This window comes from Erithacus rubecula (genome assembly GCF_903797595.1).
Source record: "Erithacus rubecula genome assembly, chromosome: 21".
Taxonomy (NCBI): domain Eukaryota; kingdom Metazoa; phylum Chordata; class Aves; order Passeriformes; family Muscicapidae; genus Erithacus; species Erithacus rubecula.
The window spans coordinates 5,928,815-5,945,093 of record NC_136673.1 but is presented as its reverse complement, the minus strand read 5'-3'; the positions used below and the strand labels follow the sequence as shown (position 1 = coordinate 5,945,093).

Genomic DNA, 16,279 nt, shown 5'->3' with positions numbered 1-16,279 from the left:
GCCTCCTTGTTACTGTCCAATCGGGAGGTGCCGTTCGCGTTCTCTAATCTCGGGGGGGAGGGCGGAGGTTACGTGCTGTCGGTATTCCCGAAGCGCGGCGGCGCCGCTCTCCCCCGCGCTGCCCGCGCACCGCCTGCGCTGTCGGCGTAGCGGCCGCAGTTGGCGTAGCGCGGGCAGAGGCGGCCGGGTCGGGGAGCGGCGGCCGCCGTGCGAGGAGCGGGCTGGAGGAGCGGGCAGGGCCGGGCAGGCACCGGGCCGGGACCGCGCCGCAGGTCAGCGCAGGGCGCTGGGAAGCGGGCTGAGACCTTCCTTAAGGCAGCTGGTGATGGGGGGCTGGGAGAGGGGTAAGATCGGGCTGCACGGGCTGCGAGGGTGCTGAGCCCGGGCTGCAGCTCGGTGCACGGGCTGTGGGGCCGGAGCTGGGCTCGGCCCGGGCATGGCTCGGTGCTTGGCCCCTGAGGCTGGGCTGCAGGGCAGTCGGGAGTTCACAGGGCCAAGAAGTGGGCTAAGATCTGAGAACAGCTCAATGCACGACTCGGACAGAGCTGGAACCTGGGCACAGCTCAGTGCATGGCTCGAAACAGAGAGCTGGGCTTAGATCTGGGCACAGCTCAGTGCACGGCTCGAACAGAGAGCTGGGTCCTGGGCACAGCTCAGTGTACAGCTCTGGTAGAGATCTGGGACCTGGGCACAGGTCAGTGCACGGCTCGGACAGGGAGCTGGGTCCTGGGCACAGCTCAGTGCACGGCTCGAAACAGAGAGCTGGGCTTAGATCTGGGCACAGCTCAGTGCACGGCTCGGACAGGGAGCTGAGTCCTGGGCACAGCTCAGTGCACGGCTCGGACAGAGAGCTGGGTCCTGGGCACAGCTCAGTGCACGGCTCGGACAGAGAGCTGGGTCCTGGGCACAGCTCAGTGCACGGCTCGGACAGGGAGCTGGGTCCTGAGCACAGGTCAGTGCACGGCTCGGACAGGGAGCTGGGTCCTGGGCACAGGTCAGTGCACGGCTCGGACAGAGCTGGCTCCTGAACAGCGTTCAGTGCATGACCCCGGAGTGCCAGGGGACAGGCTGTGACCTCACAGCGGCCAAGGCTAGACCTGGCAGCAGCTCGGCGCGGGGGCAGCCGCTGCTCGTGGCTGGTGGTGCGGAGCTCAGCCCAAGGTGTCCGTGGGACAGCGGAACCTCCGTGGAGGTGCTCGGACCCTGGCAGAGCCAGCTGGGCTCTCCCGCAGCCACCGGGCAGGAGAGGGGCTTAATCACCCACCACCCACACAGGCAGCTCCTAGAATCAGTGAGGATTTACTACCCGCTGTTCATAGCCTTGTCCCCTTGAGATGTTCATTAGCTCCCGCCCCCCTGGCTCAGGTGTTGTGTAAACGTGTAACGAAATCGCTGTCTGCAGCCCCAGATCTGGGCTGTGCAGGGCACAGCTCTGTGCCGACCCGGTGCCGGGGGCAGGCAGCATTCCCGGTGGGGCTGGCCATTGGACAGCCAGATGACCTGATTCGGTTGTTATGCTGTGTAATCTGGAGCAGCCTGCTTGTTTTTTTCCCCTCTCTGCTGCTTTCTCCATTTATAAGATACAGGTGCTAACGCTTAGGGCTGGTTGGAAATGCAGGAAAGAAACGTATTTTTCGTTTCTTGAGACGGCTTTTCCTTCCTCTTGTTAGACTACGCATTATAATGATCTTGTGCTGTAAACTGCTTCTAAATACGATGACTGAAAATAGAACAAATTTTTATTAGCTGCTTTGCAAAACAGAAATTACAAGGGGGATGACAACAGTGAAGCTTGCCCTAGGCAAAAAGGGGAAAGAGGATGTTGGGGCTGGGCTAATTGGGGCCATACCTCTTCAGACTGGAATGAGTCTGGACTGAATATTACCCATCCAAACAGGTTTTAGAGCTGGAGGAGGAGTCCAAGACTGGCTGGAACTAATTTACTCATTTCCCTCCCAAAGGCTGACCCAAAGACCTGTATCAAAGAGTTGCACAAGAGAGAGACTGGAAGCTCTCTGCATGTGCTGCCTGCAGACCTAAGGCCTCTCCGGGGACTCGAGATGATTTCTCACAAGAGATGCTTTCAGGAGGTGTTGTGCTGAAGACAGAGCACTGCAGCCTCTAACTGGGACAGCTCCTGCTGGTCTGGAGCTGAGACCCAACTTCCCTCCCCCACTTTTCCCTTGGAGATGTTGCAGAGATTTAATCTGACCTCTTCCTGCTCACCTGAAGCCTGCCGTGGCGATGATCCCACAGCCAGATCCGACCGCCAAAGAGAAGAGAATCGTGCGTTTGAAGCTGGGCCCTCGTTGTAACTGAACTGGAATTTACTCCCTGCTTGTGCTCCCGGAACGACTGCCCTTCCTCTGCTTGTCTCTTTGTGCTGTGAGCCACTTCTCCCTGATCTTGTTTGGAATTCCTGAGCTTTCCACGCTGAATTTGCCCATGGCTTTCCTGATGAAGAAGAAGAAATTCAAGTTTCAGACAAGTTTCACTCTAGAAGAGCTGACTGCTGTCCCCTTTGTCAATGGGGTTTTGTTCTGCAAAATCAGGCTGCTAGATGGAGGAGACTTTGCTAGTTTATCTACCAGGTAAGACCTTGTCTGCAGACTTGCTGCCTATGCTTCTTTCCCTGGTTATTCTTCCCTTGAGTGGTTTAGCATATGGCCACCACTTGCTTACCCCTTGATGGGATTTTAATAGTTCTGTTGTAGGGCCCCACATGCCATATTCTCTGGAGCAGGAGAAATACATAGCTGGAGAGCTCTGAACCTGGGTGGTGTTGGCTGATCTGAGCTGGATTGAATTTTTCAGAGATGAGGGGAGGGAGTGGGAGGTCACTCCCCTGAAAGGGGATTAAATTCTCTCTTCTCTTTCCCCCTTGCCCAAGTTCTCACACATTGTTTCAAGCCCTGTTCTGTACTGCTTTAATGCCTTACTTGAAACTCAGCTCTGTAGAAAGCTATGTCTAAGCAAATCAACCCTTCCTAACTTTGCTCTCCCCCTTTGATACTGAATTTCTCTTCTTGGTAAGGGTGGAAGTAGTTTGTTTTGCATTGCAAATTGCTGTGCAAGGGAAAACTGCTGCCTGGAGTCAAAGTTGTTGGTGTTAAAGACCCCGTTTATCTCCTTGAACTGATGCCATTGCATTTCCCACTTCAGAGCAGCAGTGTTTTCTGTGTCATGTTGGTATCGTTCTGCTACACATCTTAAAAGGTTCTGCCATCCTGTATTGGCATTTCTCTGACTCCTTCAGGCAGGTCTGTCCCCACTCTTGTTACTAATTGCTAATAAAAACTTGCTTTGTTTCCAACTATGCACACAGATTATCACAAATAGTATGCAAATACAAATTCCAAAACAGCCCAGACTTGCTTTCCTCTTCAAAATGTGAGGGAAGCCTTCAGTGGCTTTCAAAACTTGTTTTTTTGCTTTCCTGAGTGACTGCTGAGTTTTAAAGGTACAGATCAGTTTATACTCGTTGTTAACAGCTTTATCTCAGGGTTAAAGCCTGGTTTGGTCTGGTTTTCCTTTTTGTGGTGCTGTGTACTGAGCTTTCTCATTTCAGGAGTTATTTTATTGGGTAAGCAGAAAACATTTCTGTCTTCCAAACAGAAGTGGTAGGGCAGTGTTCAAAGCTTGGGGGGTTTTTTCCAGAGGCACGATGCAGCCTCATCTGAAGTCGGTGGAAGCCGAGGGCGTGGAACACCTCCAGAAATGGACTTTGAATTAATTTCTCTTTTGAAGAAAATCTATCAAAAGAGCTTTTCCTCACTGTGTTCTCCCCTGAGGCTACATCCTTGGGTTTGGTGGAAGCAGTTTATCTAAGGAATTCAAACAGTATGTGAACTTGGAAAGAAATTAACCCTTCAATTTCCTGGAGTCATAAAAGAATCAGTGGCACTGGAGGATGTTTCAGGAAAAGCCTGTGCAGAGAAATGTCCATCTCCCTCTCCTTGCTGGCCCTGAAAGCAGCTTCCAGGAGCCGTTTGGGATTTGCTGGTGCTGCCAGCCGTGTGGGTTGTTTTCTGAGCTGGCTGGGGTTCAGCAGTTCGCTCAGCTTTGCAGATGTGTTCCAGCAGCAAAATCAACTGTAATTCAAAACCAAACACAGACATAGCTTTCAAAAGGAGCAGAGGCAGAGTGGGCTGGGGGGTTTCCCGCCTTTCCCCAACCTGTCTGTGCCCTAACTGAAAGCACATGGAAACCTGTTCCTGCTTGAAAAGTTACGGGTCTCAGTAGTATTGAGTCATTTGACCTTTTCCAGGTATTTTTCCCTGCTGCACTTAGAGAAGCTTCAGGAGGGGTGAATTTCCAGAAGAGTTACCGTGTAGAGAGGCTCCCAGGTCATGCCTCGGCTTTGCTCTGGGCTCCTCTCTTCATTTCTATCACCTTTTGATACTCACTGGGAAAGATTAAAAGAAAGGAAAACTGTATATGTGCTGTGTTAAAAATCTGTAAGTTGTTTCGAGTCTGTGATTGTTTCTCTGAAATCAGCCATTTCAAAACTGATTGGGTTTGAGGTTGTAATGTCTGGCAGGTAATCTCTTGTGAGCTGCTTATGGATGAAATCTGGTGTTTGCTCTGCAATTGATTTGGGCTTCTGTGATCTGGGCCATTTGGAGATCTGTGGCTGTGATCAAGCTGAGCTGTCGTTCTTCATGACCATGAGTTCTCAGAAAACTGATCTGAATAATGTGTCCCATGTCACCTGGAGTCTGTAAACTGAGGTTAGAAGTAGGTATAGCAACTCTTCAGAGGAAACGTTAAATCAGTTTTTGTAATTGTAGTGTGAAAAGGAGAGTGTTATACAGGAACCTCCAGAGACAAATTTTTCAGGTTATTTACAATAAGCTTGTTTGACACCTCGTGCATGTCTATGGCAGGAGGTGGGAATATGATATACCCAGTGAGTTGTCAGGTGGCACTGGGATCATTTGACCCATGGGCAAGGCAGAAGCAGCAGCCTGTACTGCTGGCTGCCATCAGCCTGTCCTGCTCCCAAGTCCAGCTCAGCCTGGGTGCACCCACAGAGCTGCCACAGCCTGCTGCTCTGGGTCTGGTGGGACCACACTGGGCTGGGACCCCCTTCCCAGACTGCTCACAATTCTGGCTGGAGGAGAACCTGTCCAAATGTATTAAAACTAAATGCTCTTAGAAATTTCAGGATGTCTGGAAAAGGTTCAGATCCTGTCGGAACATTCAGCACTGGGGATGTGCCTTTCCTGGGTTTTCTGGTTTGTTTAGGGTTTTTTAAATTACTATTTTTTGCAGGCAGGTACTCTAGTTCTACTTTTCCTGTGCTCAGGTCTTGCATTAAACTGTAGCTATTTTAATGACTAAAGTTTCAGCTGTAAATATCTTTTTGCTTGTCCTTTCCTCTCCTTTTATAAAGTTTCCTTAGGCTCTTCTGGGGCTTCTGAGGAATAAAACTCACAGGTTTCACTTTACGGTGTTCTGTGTTAAAAGCATCTATTGTGTCTGTGGGTTTATCACCTTGCAGTTGGATTACAGAAGTTGGGCATCTGAAAAGGTATCTGAGCCAGGTGTAGGCCAGGCAGGTGCTGTATTTCCCCACAGAGAAGTACCAGTATATTCCTTGAATATTATTAATCCAGATACTTAAATAGCACAACCACCAGCGAATTCAGTTGCCTCCCAAGTATGTTTAAAAATAGCAGGAGCAGAGAAGTAGGGATGTATTCATGGCAACCACTTTTGTGGAGCAGGTGGGCGGCTGCATTTTGTAGCAGTTTGAAGCTTTCTAGGGGGTTGTGCAGTTTTGTTCCTAGAGAGATGAGACCAAGTTCATTGGGAGCTATCCCATCCATGGATCAGCACAGGCAGGAGCCTGGATGTCCAGATGAGTGCCTAAAGCTACAGGCTGATGCAGTAAGCTCATGTACATCTTTGGGTATCCCAGAAGAGGAAGACTCAATTAAATTCCCCCTCTCTGCTTTCAGAGCTGGTGTTGAGTGACAGCCAGGTGCTGAGTGATTTCTGGCTCTGTGCTGGCAGCGAGCGCTGCTGGCGCACGGCGTGGAGGAAGTGGAAAGCCAGGTGTTATCCACAGACTCCTGACACCTCATCCTACATTGTTCTGTTAGCCTGCCAGCAGTTTCACTCTGGTGTTCCTGGATTTGAAGGAAGGGGTTGTGCTCTGAAAGCCCCTGTCTGACTCTAGAGGAGAAACTGTTTTGAGAAGTTGAGCGGCTTTGAGGGCATCTCCCACCTTCCTCATTGTCTTCTGGAGGCACCTCAGACTGTGTTTCCTTTGAGATCATGATTTTCCAAGCACCTGCAGCATTTCAGCTTGGTTGTTTTGATCCTGGCACTCGTTGCAGCAGTTTGAAATAATGAATGTAGCTTGTTTCCTGCAGCCCTGCCCTGTTTGCATGTGGGCTCGATCTGGGAAGGGCTGACCCTGTTGGGGTGGTCTGACCTCCAAGTATGTCAGTGCTGCAGCCTGAACCCACAGTGTTCTTAGTCTTGCTATTTTTAATTGAGTCATTATGAAAGGACTCTTCCTGCACTGCATACTTTATTTATTTTTGGGGGTGTAAAGCTGCATCCAGAAAACCAAAGAAATGCTGATATTTGGGATGGCACCTCACACTGACAGCTCCCTGTGGACTGAGGTCACCTTTTGTGTAAATATGTCATCATTGTGTAGGCACAAATGACCTGAAGCTACTTGCTTTTGGCAGCTGGTGGGATAAAAAGCATCATAATGCCTTGGTGATAAACAGAACTTATTCACTTCTGTAGGACATAAATAAAGGGGAGAAGCATTGCCCTGCTAACACAGGGCTGATGATTCAAAATTTTTTGTGAAGGGAGAAGCGAGATGTGCCATCTCCAGAGTGCAGCTCTTGGTGGTAGGAGTTAGAAATCACCTACTTCACTGTCTTTACATAAATAGTCATTGTGCCTGACACTACAGGACTCTTCAGGTAATTAAGCTGTCCACATTTGGCTTTTTCAGACTGGAAAATCATTAACTATTTGTTTAATCAGAGACTGAAAGACTGATTCAGCCTGGTTGACATCTGAATCTTGACTACTGTCTGTCTTAAAACAAAGGTTAGGTAACGAAATAGTTTCTTCTAGAGTCCCTGAGAGAGAAGAAAACTGTCTGTAGTGAAAAGGGGATCACTTGCTGAGTGCTGCTTTTTGATTCCAGTGGGATTGTCACGGTTTAGTAGAGCAAGGAACTTGGTTGTGACTTTAAACCATTCTCCCAGTTCAATATTTTAGGACAGTATGTGCTTGATTCTGTCCTCTGCTAGAACATGTGGTGTGTTAACATGTTTTAAAAGTACTTTTGTTGCAAATGTGTCTGGAAATGCCAGCCTTCCCTACATGCACAAATATTACTATTACACAGATCAATAGACTTGGTATTCATGTTCCAGAGCAGCTTCACATAACATCCTTCCTTCCTGGCACAGCCTCAGGAATAGCTGGGGGTGTTGATGGAGAAGTGATTTGAATACAGCCTCTAGAAGTGATTTGCAATAAAACATGACCCACTTCAAGATAATATTAAAGCATAGTACCTGCAGTGCCTTGCATTCTGAAACAAATACAGAGAAACTAGACAGCAAAGATGAGAAAAAGGGGGTTCATTCCAGGAGTGCAGCTGCACGTAGGTGCAAGTCGTGGGAGTGGAAGCAGTGGATGGGGTTTAACCTCTCACAAGTTGAGTGTTGGAAAAATTGCAGAAGTGATGGAGCACCCCAAGGTCCCCAGCACAAACCATCCTAAGTTGTGTTTGAGTTTGCAGAGCATTCTCTCACCTTTTCTGGGCTCTGGCTGCTGCACCTGCAGGGTCTGACAGATCCTTTGGAGTGGTTTGATTTGCTTTGTGCCATACTTGCCTCTTCCTGTCACCAGTTACCACGTTGAAGCCTGTCCCAAGACTGGCAGAATTACACTAAAACCTTCCTGCCACAGGGGCTGTATCCTGTCGGGTAAGAACAATCTTTGTTCATGCCCTGGCTCTGTCCTGCCTGCTGGGGCTCAGGCAGAGGCTGCTCTGCTTCCAGAAGCTGCAATCTAAAGCTCAGTAACTGATAGGCTGTGTGTACAGCATCAGTAAATACGTTCAGATACAGGCAGCTTTCAAACGTCCCCTCATCGCTGATTCTGAGCTGGCATTGCTTTGACAGCTGACTCTTAGCAACAGCCTTATCTGTGTGACTTAAGCAGCCCTTGGCTCAAAAAAATTACTCATTGAAAATTAATGTTCTAACGGGAAACTGGGGCTCTGTGGCCCACTTACTTTGCAGGGTGACAATACCATGAGCTTTGGCTGAGAATCAGGGAAGGTTAGGTGAGAGTGGCCCTGTTCCTTTAAGACATATTTATTTCTGAAATACAGGAAAAAACCTGAAGGGCTTCCAGTCTCTTTAGCCTTTGTGCTCTTGAGCTGCCATTAGTGTTGACTCTAGCTTTGTAGCTGAATTTCTGAAGAATTCATGCGTGCCTTTGGCAGCCTGTGGTCTCTCTGCACAGTGGTTGGTATTTTAATAGCCCATAAGTTGCCAGTGGCAAGTTGTTCTGGTACCAGTTTCTAGATAAATGAGGCAGGTACAGATTTATTTCTTATTACAATTTTATGGCAGGAAACTACATCTGGTAGTGTTTCAGGAAAGAGCCCAGTGTCTTCAGGCCTGGCAGTGTGGGATGGTGAGCTCTGCAGCATCCACCTGTGCGTGGCCTCATCCGTGCGAGGACAGGCGGATGTGGCTCTGTGTGTGACCTCCCTTCTTCAAACAGGATATGTTCTGCATCCTCTGTGGGTTGCCAGCTCTGCACTGTGCTTGCAGCCTGCTCTGAAATGGGTCAGGGATCATTTCATAGCTGTGGGTTATTTTATAATAACCAGAAGCCTTTGGAAGTTCCCTGGACCAACATTTGGATCTGCACGTTTCTTCTGTAGTGTCCTGTGAATTTATGTCAGTAATCTGTGCTGTAGAGGTGATCATTTCAGGTGTTATTTCAGGTTGTGTCAGCCTACCACAGTACCAGCTGCTTGCCCTGCAGGGTGAGAGACTTTTATTTTTTTCGTCTTGCAGTTTATTCACATTGTGCCAAGTGCACTTGCTGGGAGACACGATGCACGTCGCTGTTGTAACTCCGGACTTGGCATCATGATCCCTCTGGTACCATCCAGTGGGACTGGGCATCTCCTTTTAGTGCCTGGGTTTGAAAGGCACTTCCCACTAGACAAACAGTTGTGCCTGTGTTCACTGCATGAACAGCCTTCTTGTTCGGTGTATTTTTAATCCGATGAGCAAGAAAGGGAATTGTTGTGCAGGATTCGAAATCGCTGATTGTCGTGGATGTCATTGTCATGTGCTTCTCAAGCAAGGGTCACCCCTGTAGCTCAGTGGATAAGGCCAAGGAGCTGGGGTGGAGTTATGGGGATGAGGAAGACAATGAAGAGGAAGCACATGGAGACTAAAGGATTGGGAGGAGGCAGGTGGGGAAGAGACAGGACATTCTACCTAAGCAGAACAGTCTATAGCAGCCACACTCCCTGTGGATAGCAAGAGCAGGATTATGCCTTTCCCTTGGCTGGCCTTTTCCTACCTCATTGGTGAGAGGCCTTGAAGGAGGTCCCATGTTGTAGTAGGAGATGGGATGAAGCTAAAAATACTTTTGCTGCTGTATGCTATACTTTAAATAAGAAATGAACTCTGTTCAGCCTGAAAGCGCTGTGAGTGTTTACATGGGAGGAAGGAAGAGACTATGTGGATTTACTGTCCTGGAAGGGCTAGAAAGCTGCATCACTAATGAGTAATGCAGCTTTAGAGACCTTCAAAGGTCATGTGGTTGGTAACTGCCCTGAAATGTGCTTTCTGAAATAACCAGCTAAAGCTGGAAAACTTTCTTTTGGAGCTTTCTAGAGCTGCATGTTTCCCTCAGTGAGGCAAATACCATCTCTTGCTATTCAGTATACCAAATGTAGAAAACAAATGTAAGGTTTCTTTAGTGCCTGTCAAAAATTACCAAGCACTATGCTCCAGTCTGGCTGTGCAATGGACAAGCAGACCAAGGTACCTGTAATAGAAAATCCTGTGAAATGGATGTGGCCTCAGGGTTTCCATTTGGAAGTCACATACCTCCATTTTGCTTCCAGAATAAAACTTTGTATGAAATGACTGTGACAATATGCTTCACTAATGACTATTGGTTAATGATCAACAGACTCCCTCCAGCCAGCTGCCACATGAAGGACTGGTCAGTGCATGCCTACCTGTGCTTCTGCCTGCCAGTGGAGTTCCCATTTCTCCTGAATTGCAAGTTGGGAGTGTGAGGAGTCCAAAATGGGGAGGCCAGAGTGAACCCTGACAATGTTTTCCAGCTGTCTTGTTCTCTGTCTGGTCACTTTTGTTTCCACTCTTAAAGGGATAATATTGTTGATCAAAAAAAAAACAACAAATGCACATGGCTGGGAGAGGAAGAAGGAAACACTTGTCTGGAAAAAATCCTGGCATAGAGAATTTTTTTTTTTAACCTGGCTTTGTATCTGACTTTGAGGCTTTATCCATGCTTGAGACAGCAAAGATGAGGTTGGGTGTGGCATCGTGGTGTTCAGTGGGTTTTTGTTTGCATCTGTATAGGTTGAAGAATGTATGATGTTTCCATCATACTCATTTCTCCTGCTAGTTCCTGTTCCTCCCATTCTTGCTTAGGCTGTGCCTGCGTGTCAGAGACTGAGGGAGGCACGTAGGATATTTATAATTCAGCAATTTTTCCAGAGCTGTTAATGCTCCATTGCTCCCAAATGAAGCAATGCCATTTGCACTTAGGCAGCCTTGCTGCAGCCAGTCAGCCCCAGCTAATGCAGCATCCTGCCTCCAGACTAAGCAGTAGGGGCTGAACAGAGGCCTGTGTTACAGATTAATTTACAGTAACCCCTCTGCAGGAAAGCTTTCCCTGGCTTCTGTCAGTGGCCTGTTCTGGTAGCACCTGGCTATTCCATCTATATAAATGTCAAATTCTTTCAAGTGCAGTGCTGCTCATTTGTACCTTCTGTAGCCTGCAGTGCTCTTTGATGCAAGGGAAACTGTACTGTGATGGAGTTTATTTCCTACAACTGCTGCTGTCTTTTGCTGCCTTTCTGCTTTGTTGAGCATCCTTTTTGTGCTGTACAGGGAGTAGCTGATCGTACTGTGGCTCCTGTTCTGTTTAAAGTTTGTTTCTGCTGTAGGTTTATGGTGATGACTTCTCCTGCTGTAAGTGCATCTGTTCTTCCAAAACAAACCTGCCTGTTGTTTTCCCTCCAGAAGTGATGCAGTAGATCCCTAATGTCAGTTGCTCTCAGCAGGAGAGAATCAAGGGAGCATGTCTGAATACAGCTTGTGGTGACAGCCACGGGGGAGGTAAAGCCTCCCAGATCCTCAGAAACCTGCTCCTGCAATGGGATCCTGTGCTGACATCTCCCAAGGTGTTAACCAGCATTTGCTGCTGCCTCTAAATGCAGAGCTCTCCCATATTCTGCTTTTAAACAAGATGTAATTTATGAAATTACTTTCTCTCATTAGGACAAGTGGCACCATGAGATGTTGGTCGTTCTTAGAGGATTGTGTTTGTCTGCAGCTCTGGCTCCAGAGAAGCAAAATCAGCTCTAACTGCTGTGTCTCAGACCCTTTTCTCTCCCTCCTTGCTGGCTCTGACACTGAAACTGGGGCAGAAGGGAAGGGAGAGTTGGGAGAGGCAGATTTAGGAGTCCCAGCTCGTCACCACTAGTACAGTGGTGAGTCAGGGGTCAACAAGCTTTGCTCAGCAGCCTCTTCTCATTTGAGAACCTCTCCTGCTGAGTGGCCTTTTTGCTGATAAACACCAGCAGTGATAGGTGTTGATGGAGGGGACAGAGGTTCAGGGAGGACGTGTTTGGACCTTGTCTGTAAATCCTGTGACCTGGTTAGTGCTGCTGAATGGTGCCTCTATAAAGGAGCCATCATAAACACCCGTGTTGATCCTGGCATGAAAACGTTGCTGCTAATGTATAAAGGGCCTTCTCCTGGCTATTGTATTTGTTTTGAGTAAATATGTACTCTATAGAAGTGACTCATAGGGAAACACGTCTGAGCATGGTTGGGTGTTACCTCTTGGGTAACTCTACCTACTTTTAGCACCAGGGTTGACTTCAGGCAGCTTATTTACTGAAAGACTCTTCAGCATATTCGAGCCAAATTGCAGTGATGTTACATCATATGGTATTAATGAAATTATTCCAGAAATTAACTTGGCCTCATGTGCAGGTTAATTTACACTATAAAGACCTCTCTGATACAGCTACCTTGGCAAACTCTCCTAGTTGAAGCAGGGTTGATATTGGCAAAAAAAAGTCACTTAACCATTCTGGCATCATGATGTCTTCACGTGCCCTAAATCTGCCTTAGAGGCAAAAGCATTTGTCTCTGCACATCACTTGTTAGTGATGTTCCTAGTCTTGTGTTGATTCCCTTCTCAGTTTTCATTTGCCAGATTTTCTATCCCAACAAAGCCTCAGCCTATTGAATTGCCCCATGACTGGATTTTTCTCATCTTGTGGGGACAAGTGTTGGTTTTTTAGTTTTGTTTTGAAAAGTAGCTTTTTTCTTTATAAGTAGCTTTTTCTTCATAAGAGCATCCTGTACTCAAAGCTACCTTTCTTGCAGTAGAGTTGTAGTCTTGTGCCTTGTGAGGTGGGCACATTATCACAGTTCTCCTTGGTGGAGTCTATGTTGCTGTCTTTCTTCACTGAGAGTTTAAATATAGTCAGCAAAATGCAAATCTGGAATCTCTCAGAATGACAGCTAACACTTAGGGGATGAAGAAAGTTTATAAATACACCAGCAATGGATAATCAGCGAGTTTTCATTTTACATCTGTGGTTTGCCAGAAGTGAAAAGGCTTTCGAGAAATGTCACATTGTGATACAGAAACACATATTGTCTCTGGAATTTATTGTATCTTGTAAGCATCTGCACAGAGCAACTTTGGAATTTTTCTGAAGCGTTTGGGACCTTCTGAAGCTTTAGTTCCTCGGCCTGTTATTGCCACTGGGGAAATTTGAGTTGTGATTTGTCCAAGGGGCCAGTAGGCCCTCTAAGGATTGGGATTTTTTTCACCCTGTTTTAACTTTTGTGGGGTTTACTATGCAGTCATTGGTAATGAGCCTAAACAGCCCTCCTTCTGTGCCTTCCACCCCCCAGTAACTGGGAATTCTCTCAGTATGGGTTTTTCACCCCCCCTGGCTTAGACAGGAGGTGTAGGTTAGAGCTCATAATAGTTAAGTTGCCCTCATGCTTGTTTTATGCACATTTGATTGTTCAGTGGTTGTAGCTGTGGAATATTAGATCTAAGAGGTATTTAGGTCCAGAGTTAGACAAGTTCTTACGAGCATGTTGGGTGTGAAGGTAACAAAAAGCAAGAGGAATAACACCTGTGAGCCAGGCTGGAGAAAGGACACTGGTGTACAAAACCCTGAGTGTGGGAGCTGGTGCAATCTGCAGGGCAGACCTGCTCTGGTTTCTTGAAAATTAAATCCCTGTGGGTTTGCTGATGGGAGGAAGGCTGGTGGTGGGCTTGGCAGCCTGGCACATGGCTCATTGTTGGCTAACCCAGCTCCAACATGGTCTGTCAGAACAATGGAAGTAGGAGTTGCTGTGGTGACTCAGTGCATGATGAGAGTTCAGAAAAAGCAAATGCATCTTTCAGTGTTCAATACGCACGTTATTACAGACTTGTGTTTTAGTAACTGAGTCATCTATCCAGCTATCCCTTTCTTTACACATAAGAGTTTGGTAGTTCTTGTGATGTTTTTGCTCCTGGCACACATCCCTGGCCTCAGACCAGGAAGAGCTCGTGCTCTGTAGATGTGGCAAGAAGTCCTTGGATGTGTGTTGCTTTGGGTTGGTCTGCCTTCAGCACAGTGTGTAACAATAGATGTATTGCACAGCATTTACTGTTACACTCCCTTCTTGGGTTTGTTTTCCTCATGTCCAGCATTTCTTCTTTGCTTCCAGAAGACAGAATGTAAATTACAAATACCTCAAAGCAGAGTGGCTCTGCTGGGCACGTCTCATCTTTAAAATGTTATGTATCCATTCCTTGCTGCTTGCAGCTAAGTCTGTTAGAATTATTTCTCCGTGCCTTCTCCCTGCTCCACCCTTGCTTACCCTTCCAAAACTCATCTGACTTGTTCTATAGTTTTAAGTTCTAAAGGGTCATTTTTCTGTGACTTTCTCCATTTGGCACAAATTTTGTTTCCTGATGCGGCTTTTCCTGTAGCACTTGGTCACCAGCTGCATGTGATTTTTAAAATAACCTCCATTGTTTCATTTATTATAATATTTTTAACATAATTCATGTTAGGAGGAACTTAATAGTTTTAAGATTTAGATACAAGAAATGGCTGGAAATATTTCTTCTGGAATAAATCCCAGTGGAAAGTATTGGAGAGCCTGGCTACCCAGCAGTGATCTGGAGTACATGGGATGCAGTGCACTGGAAAGCTCTTGCCTATGGGGCATGGTGCATGAGGTGCAGCATTTAATGTCTGTCACTTACAAAGGACACGTCTGGGCTCATGTGACTGGAGTCCAGACATAACTGAATTACTTTCAGAGAAGCTGTTAATACACATTTAGGAATGCTGATGCTGGAGGGTTTTGTTCTGGTGGTTGACTGGCTGCCACCCCCATTCTCCAGGGGGGATTATCACTCCCTGGTTTGTACTGGTGCACCTTGGTCAAGATTGATCACTGCCTTGGGGGGAACTGTAACACACAGTTTCAAAGATGTACTTTACAGCAACAGGCTTTTTCTGGAAATAAAGTTAAAGCCATAAAAAGTCAAACCATACCAGGTTACTTCTAAGGACAATTTCTAAATCATTCATTGAATACTGTTTTTATTTTGTGCTTGCTTTACTGTTTTTGCTCCAGTTCTTTCCTCAGCTGCTTTTCACATACTTGGTGCTGTCGTCATTGTCCCCTGTCCCCCACTGAAGCCACCTGGACTGTTCCTTACCTTGATTTCTCAGTTGTGCCTGGAGTTTCTTCCATTAGCTTTTTTTCCCTGTACATTTGCCATTAATCCTTTTTCCTGTGTTTGTCTCATGTCCAATCCAGTAGGGATTAAGCAGCCTGTGCTCTTAACTGCCTAAGTGCAATCTGGTTTCCTGAGTTGACTTTCCCCTACTCTTCCTTCCCTGTTCACTCTTCCCCACCTCCCCAGCTGCCAGTGAACAGCAGGAGTGGATGGATGTCCATCTCCTGCTGTGAGGTTGAACAGAGACAGCAGGTAAAGCCTTACAGACATTTTGGAGCTTGTCTTGTTCTCCCCCAAAAACGCTGGGTTGTGCAGTTGCTTCATTCTAAAAGCATTGGTGTGCATGTTTATCACTTAGAGAGCCTTTACCTATCACTGCTCTGCTGCAAATGAAGAACTGAACAGGTGTGAGCTGATGCCACAAGGGAGATGAGGGTAGGCATCCTCCTTCACCATGGGCCATTGGAACGGGTTTGCTGGGAGTTCAAAAGTTAATTTTGTGAGTAGGTGGTAGATGCAGTGACCTTACTGCTGAACCCTTGTTTAAAACACTTGCAGTGCAACATCCAAATAAGACTTGTTTGAAACAACAAAGGCTTGCTTAGTTCTCTCAGTAACACAGTCTGCATCATCTGTCTCTGAGCCATTTTTCCATCATAACTGCTCATGTCTACTGAACAACAACCAGCACTTGTCAGCTGGAGAATACAGGGTTGTTTGCAGAGGGGGAGATGTCCAGCTCTTGGGCTGGCAGTTGTTCTGGCCAGTGATGTCAGCTCAGGCACAGCAGAGTAACTTTATTGTTGGGAGTTCCCTGCAGCCCTCACACTGCTTCTGCTCAGGGAAGGCAAAACCCTTCTGTAAACTTGTAAAGCTCATTTCTGCCCCCAGGTTAAACTAGGATTTCATGCATTTTGCATCCAGCTGGTTTTTGTCATTCTGTATGGTGTTCCCCAAGGGGTGTGGTTTGTTACTTCTCATTGCTGGGATCTGAGCTTCCAGCACCTATTGCTATATTGTGTTTGCTTCTGCTTTCCTACCTGTCTTTGGCCTCCCTGAGCTTGACAACAAAATTAAGTGGATCGTGACAGCCCTGAGCTTTACTGATGTGACCTGTTCCCATGCTGTCTGCCCACAGTGCATCCTGCTCACTGTGGATTCCTCCTTCTCCTTGCCAGGCATCTGGATGGCAAAGCCTCAGAGCTGCATTTTTTTCTTTAATAATGTG

At 47.1% G+C, this 16,279-nt stretch overlaps 1 protein-coding gene across 3 annotated transcripts in view; it reads left to right on the top strand.

Moving 5' to 3' along the window:
• The first annotated feature begins 67 nt into the window (after window positions 1–67).
• Window positions 68–16,279, top strand: part of EEIG1 (estrogen-induced osteoclastogenesis regulator 1) — a 32,423-nt gene continuing 16,211 nt past the window's right edge. The window contains exons 1-3 of one of the 3 annotated variants that reach the window (XM_079324322.1): window positions 1,157–1,291; window positions 1,962–2,090; window positions 2,233–2,591. In XM_079324322.1, the coding sequence (XP_079180448.1) occupies window positions 2,446–2,591 (146 nt within the window). In that variant the 5' untranslated portion in view covers window positions 1,157–1,291; window positions 1,962–2,090; window positions 2,233–2,445. Of the gene's footprint in view, window positions 273–1,156; window positions 1,292–1,961; window positions 2,592–16,279 lie in introns of those variants that run through there. The other 2 variants (XM_079324321.1, XM_079324320.1) reach the window with 2 other exon arrangements.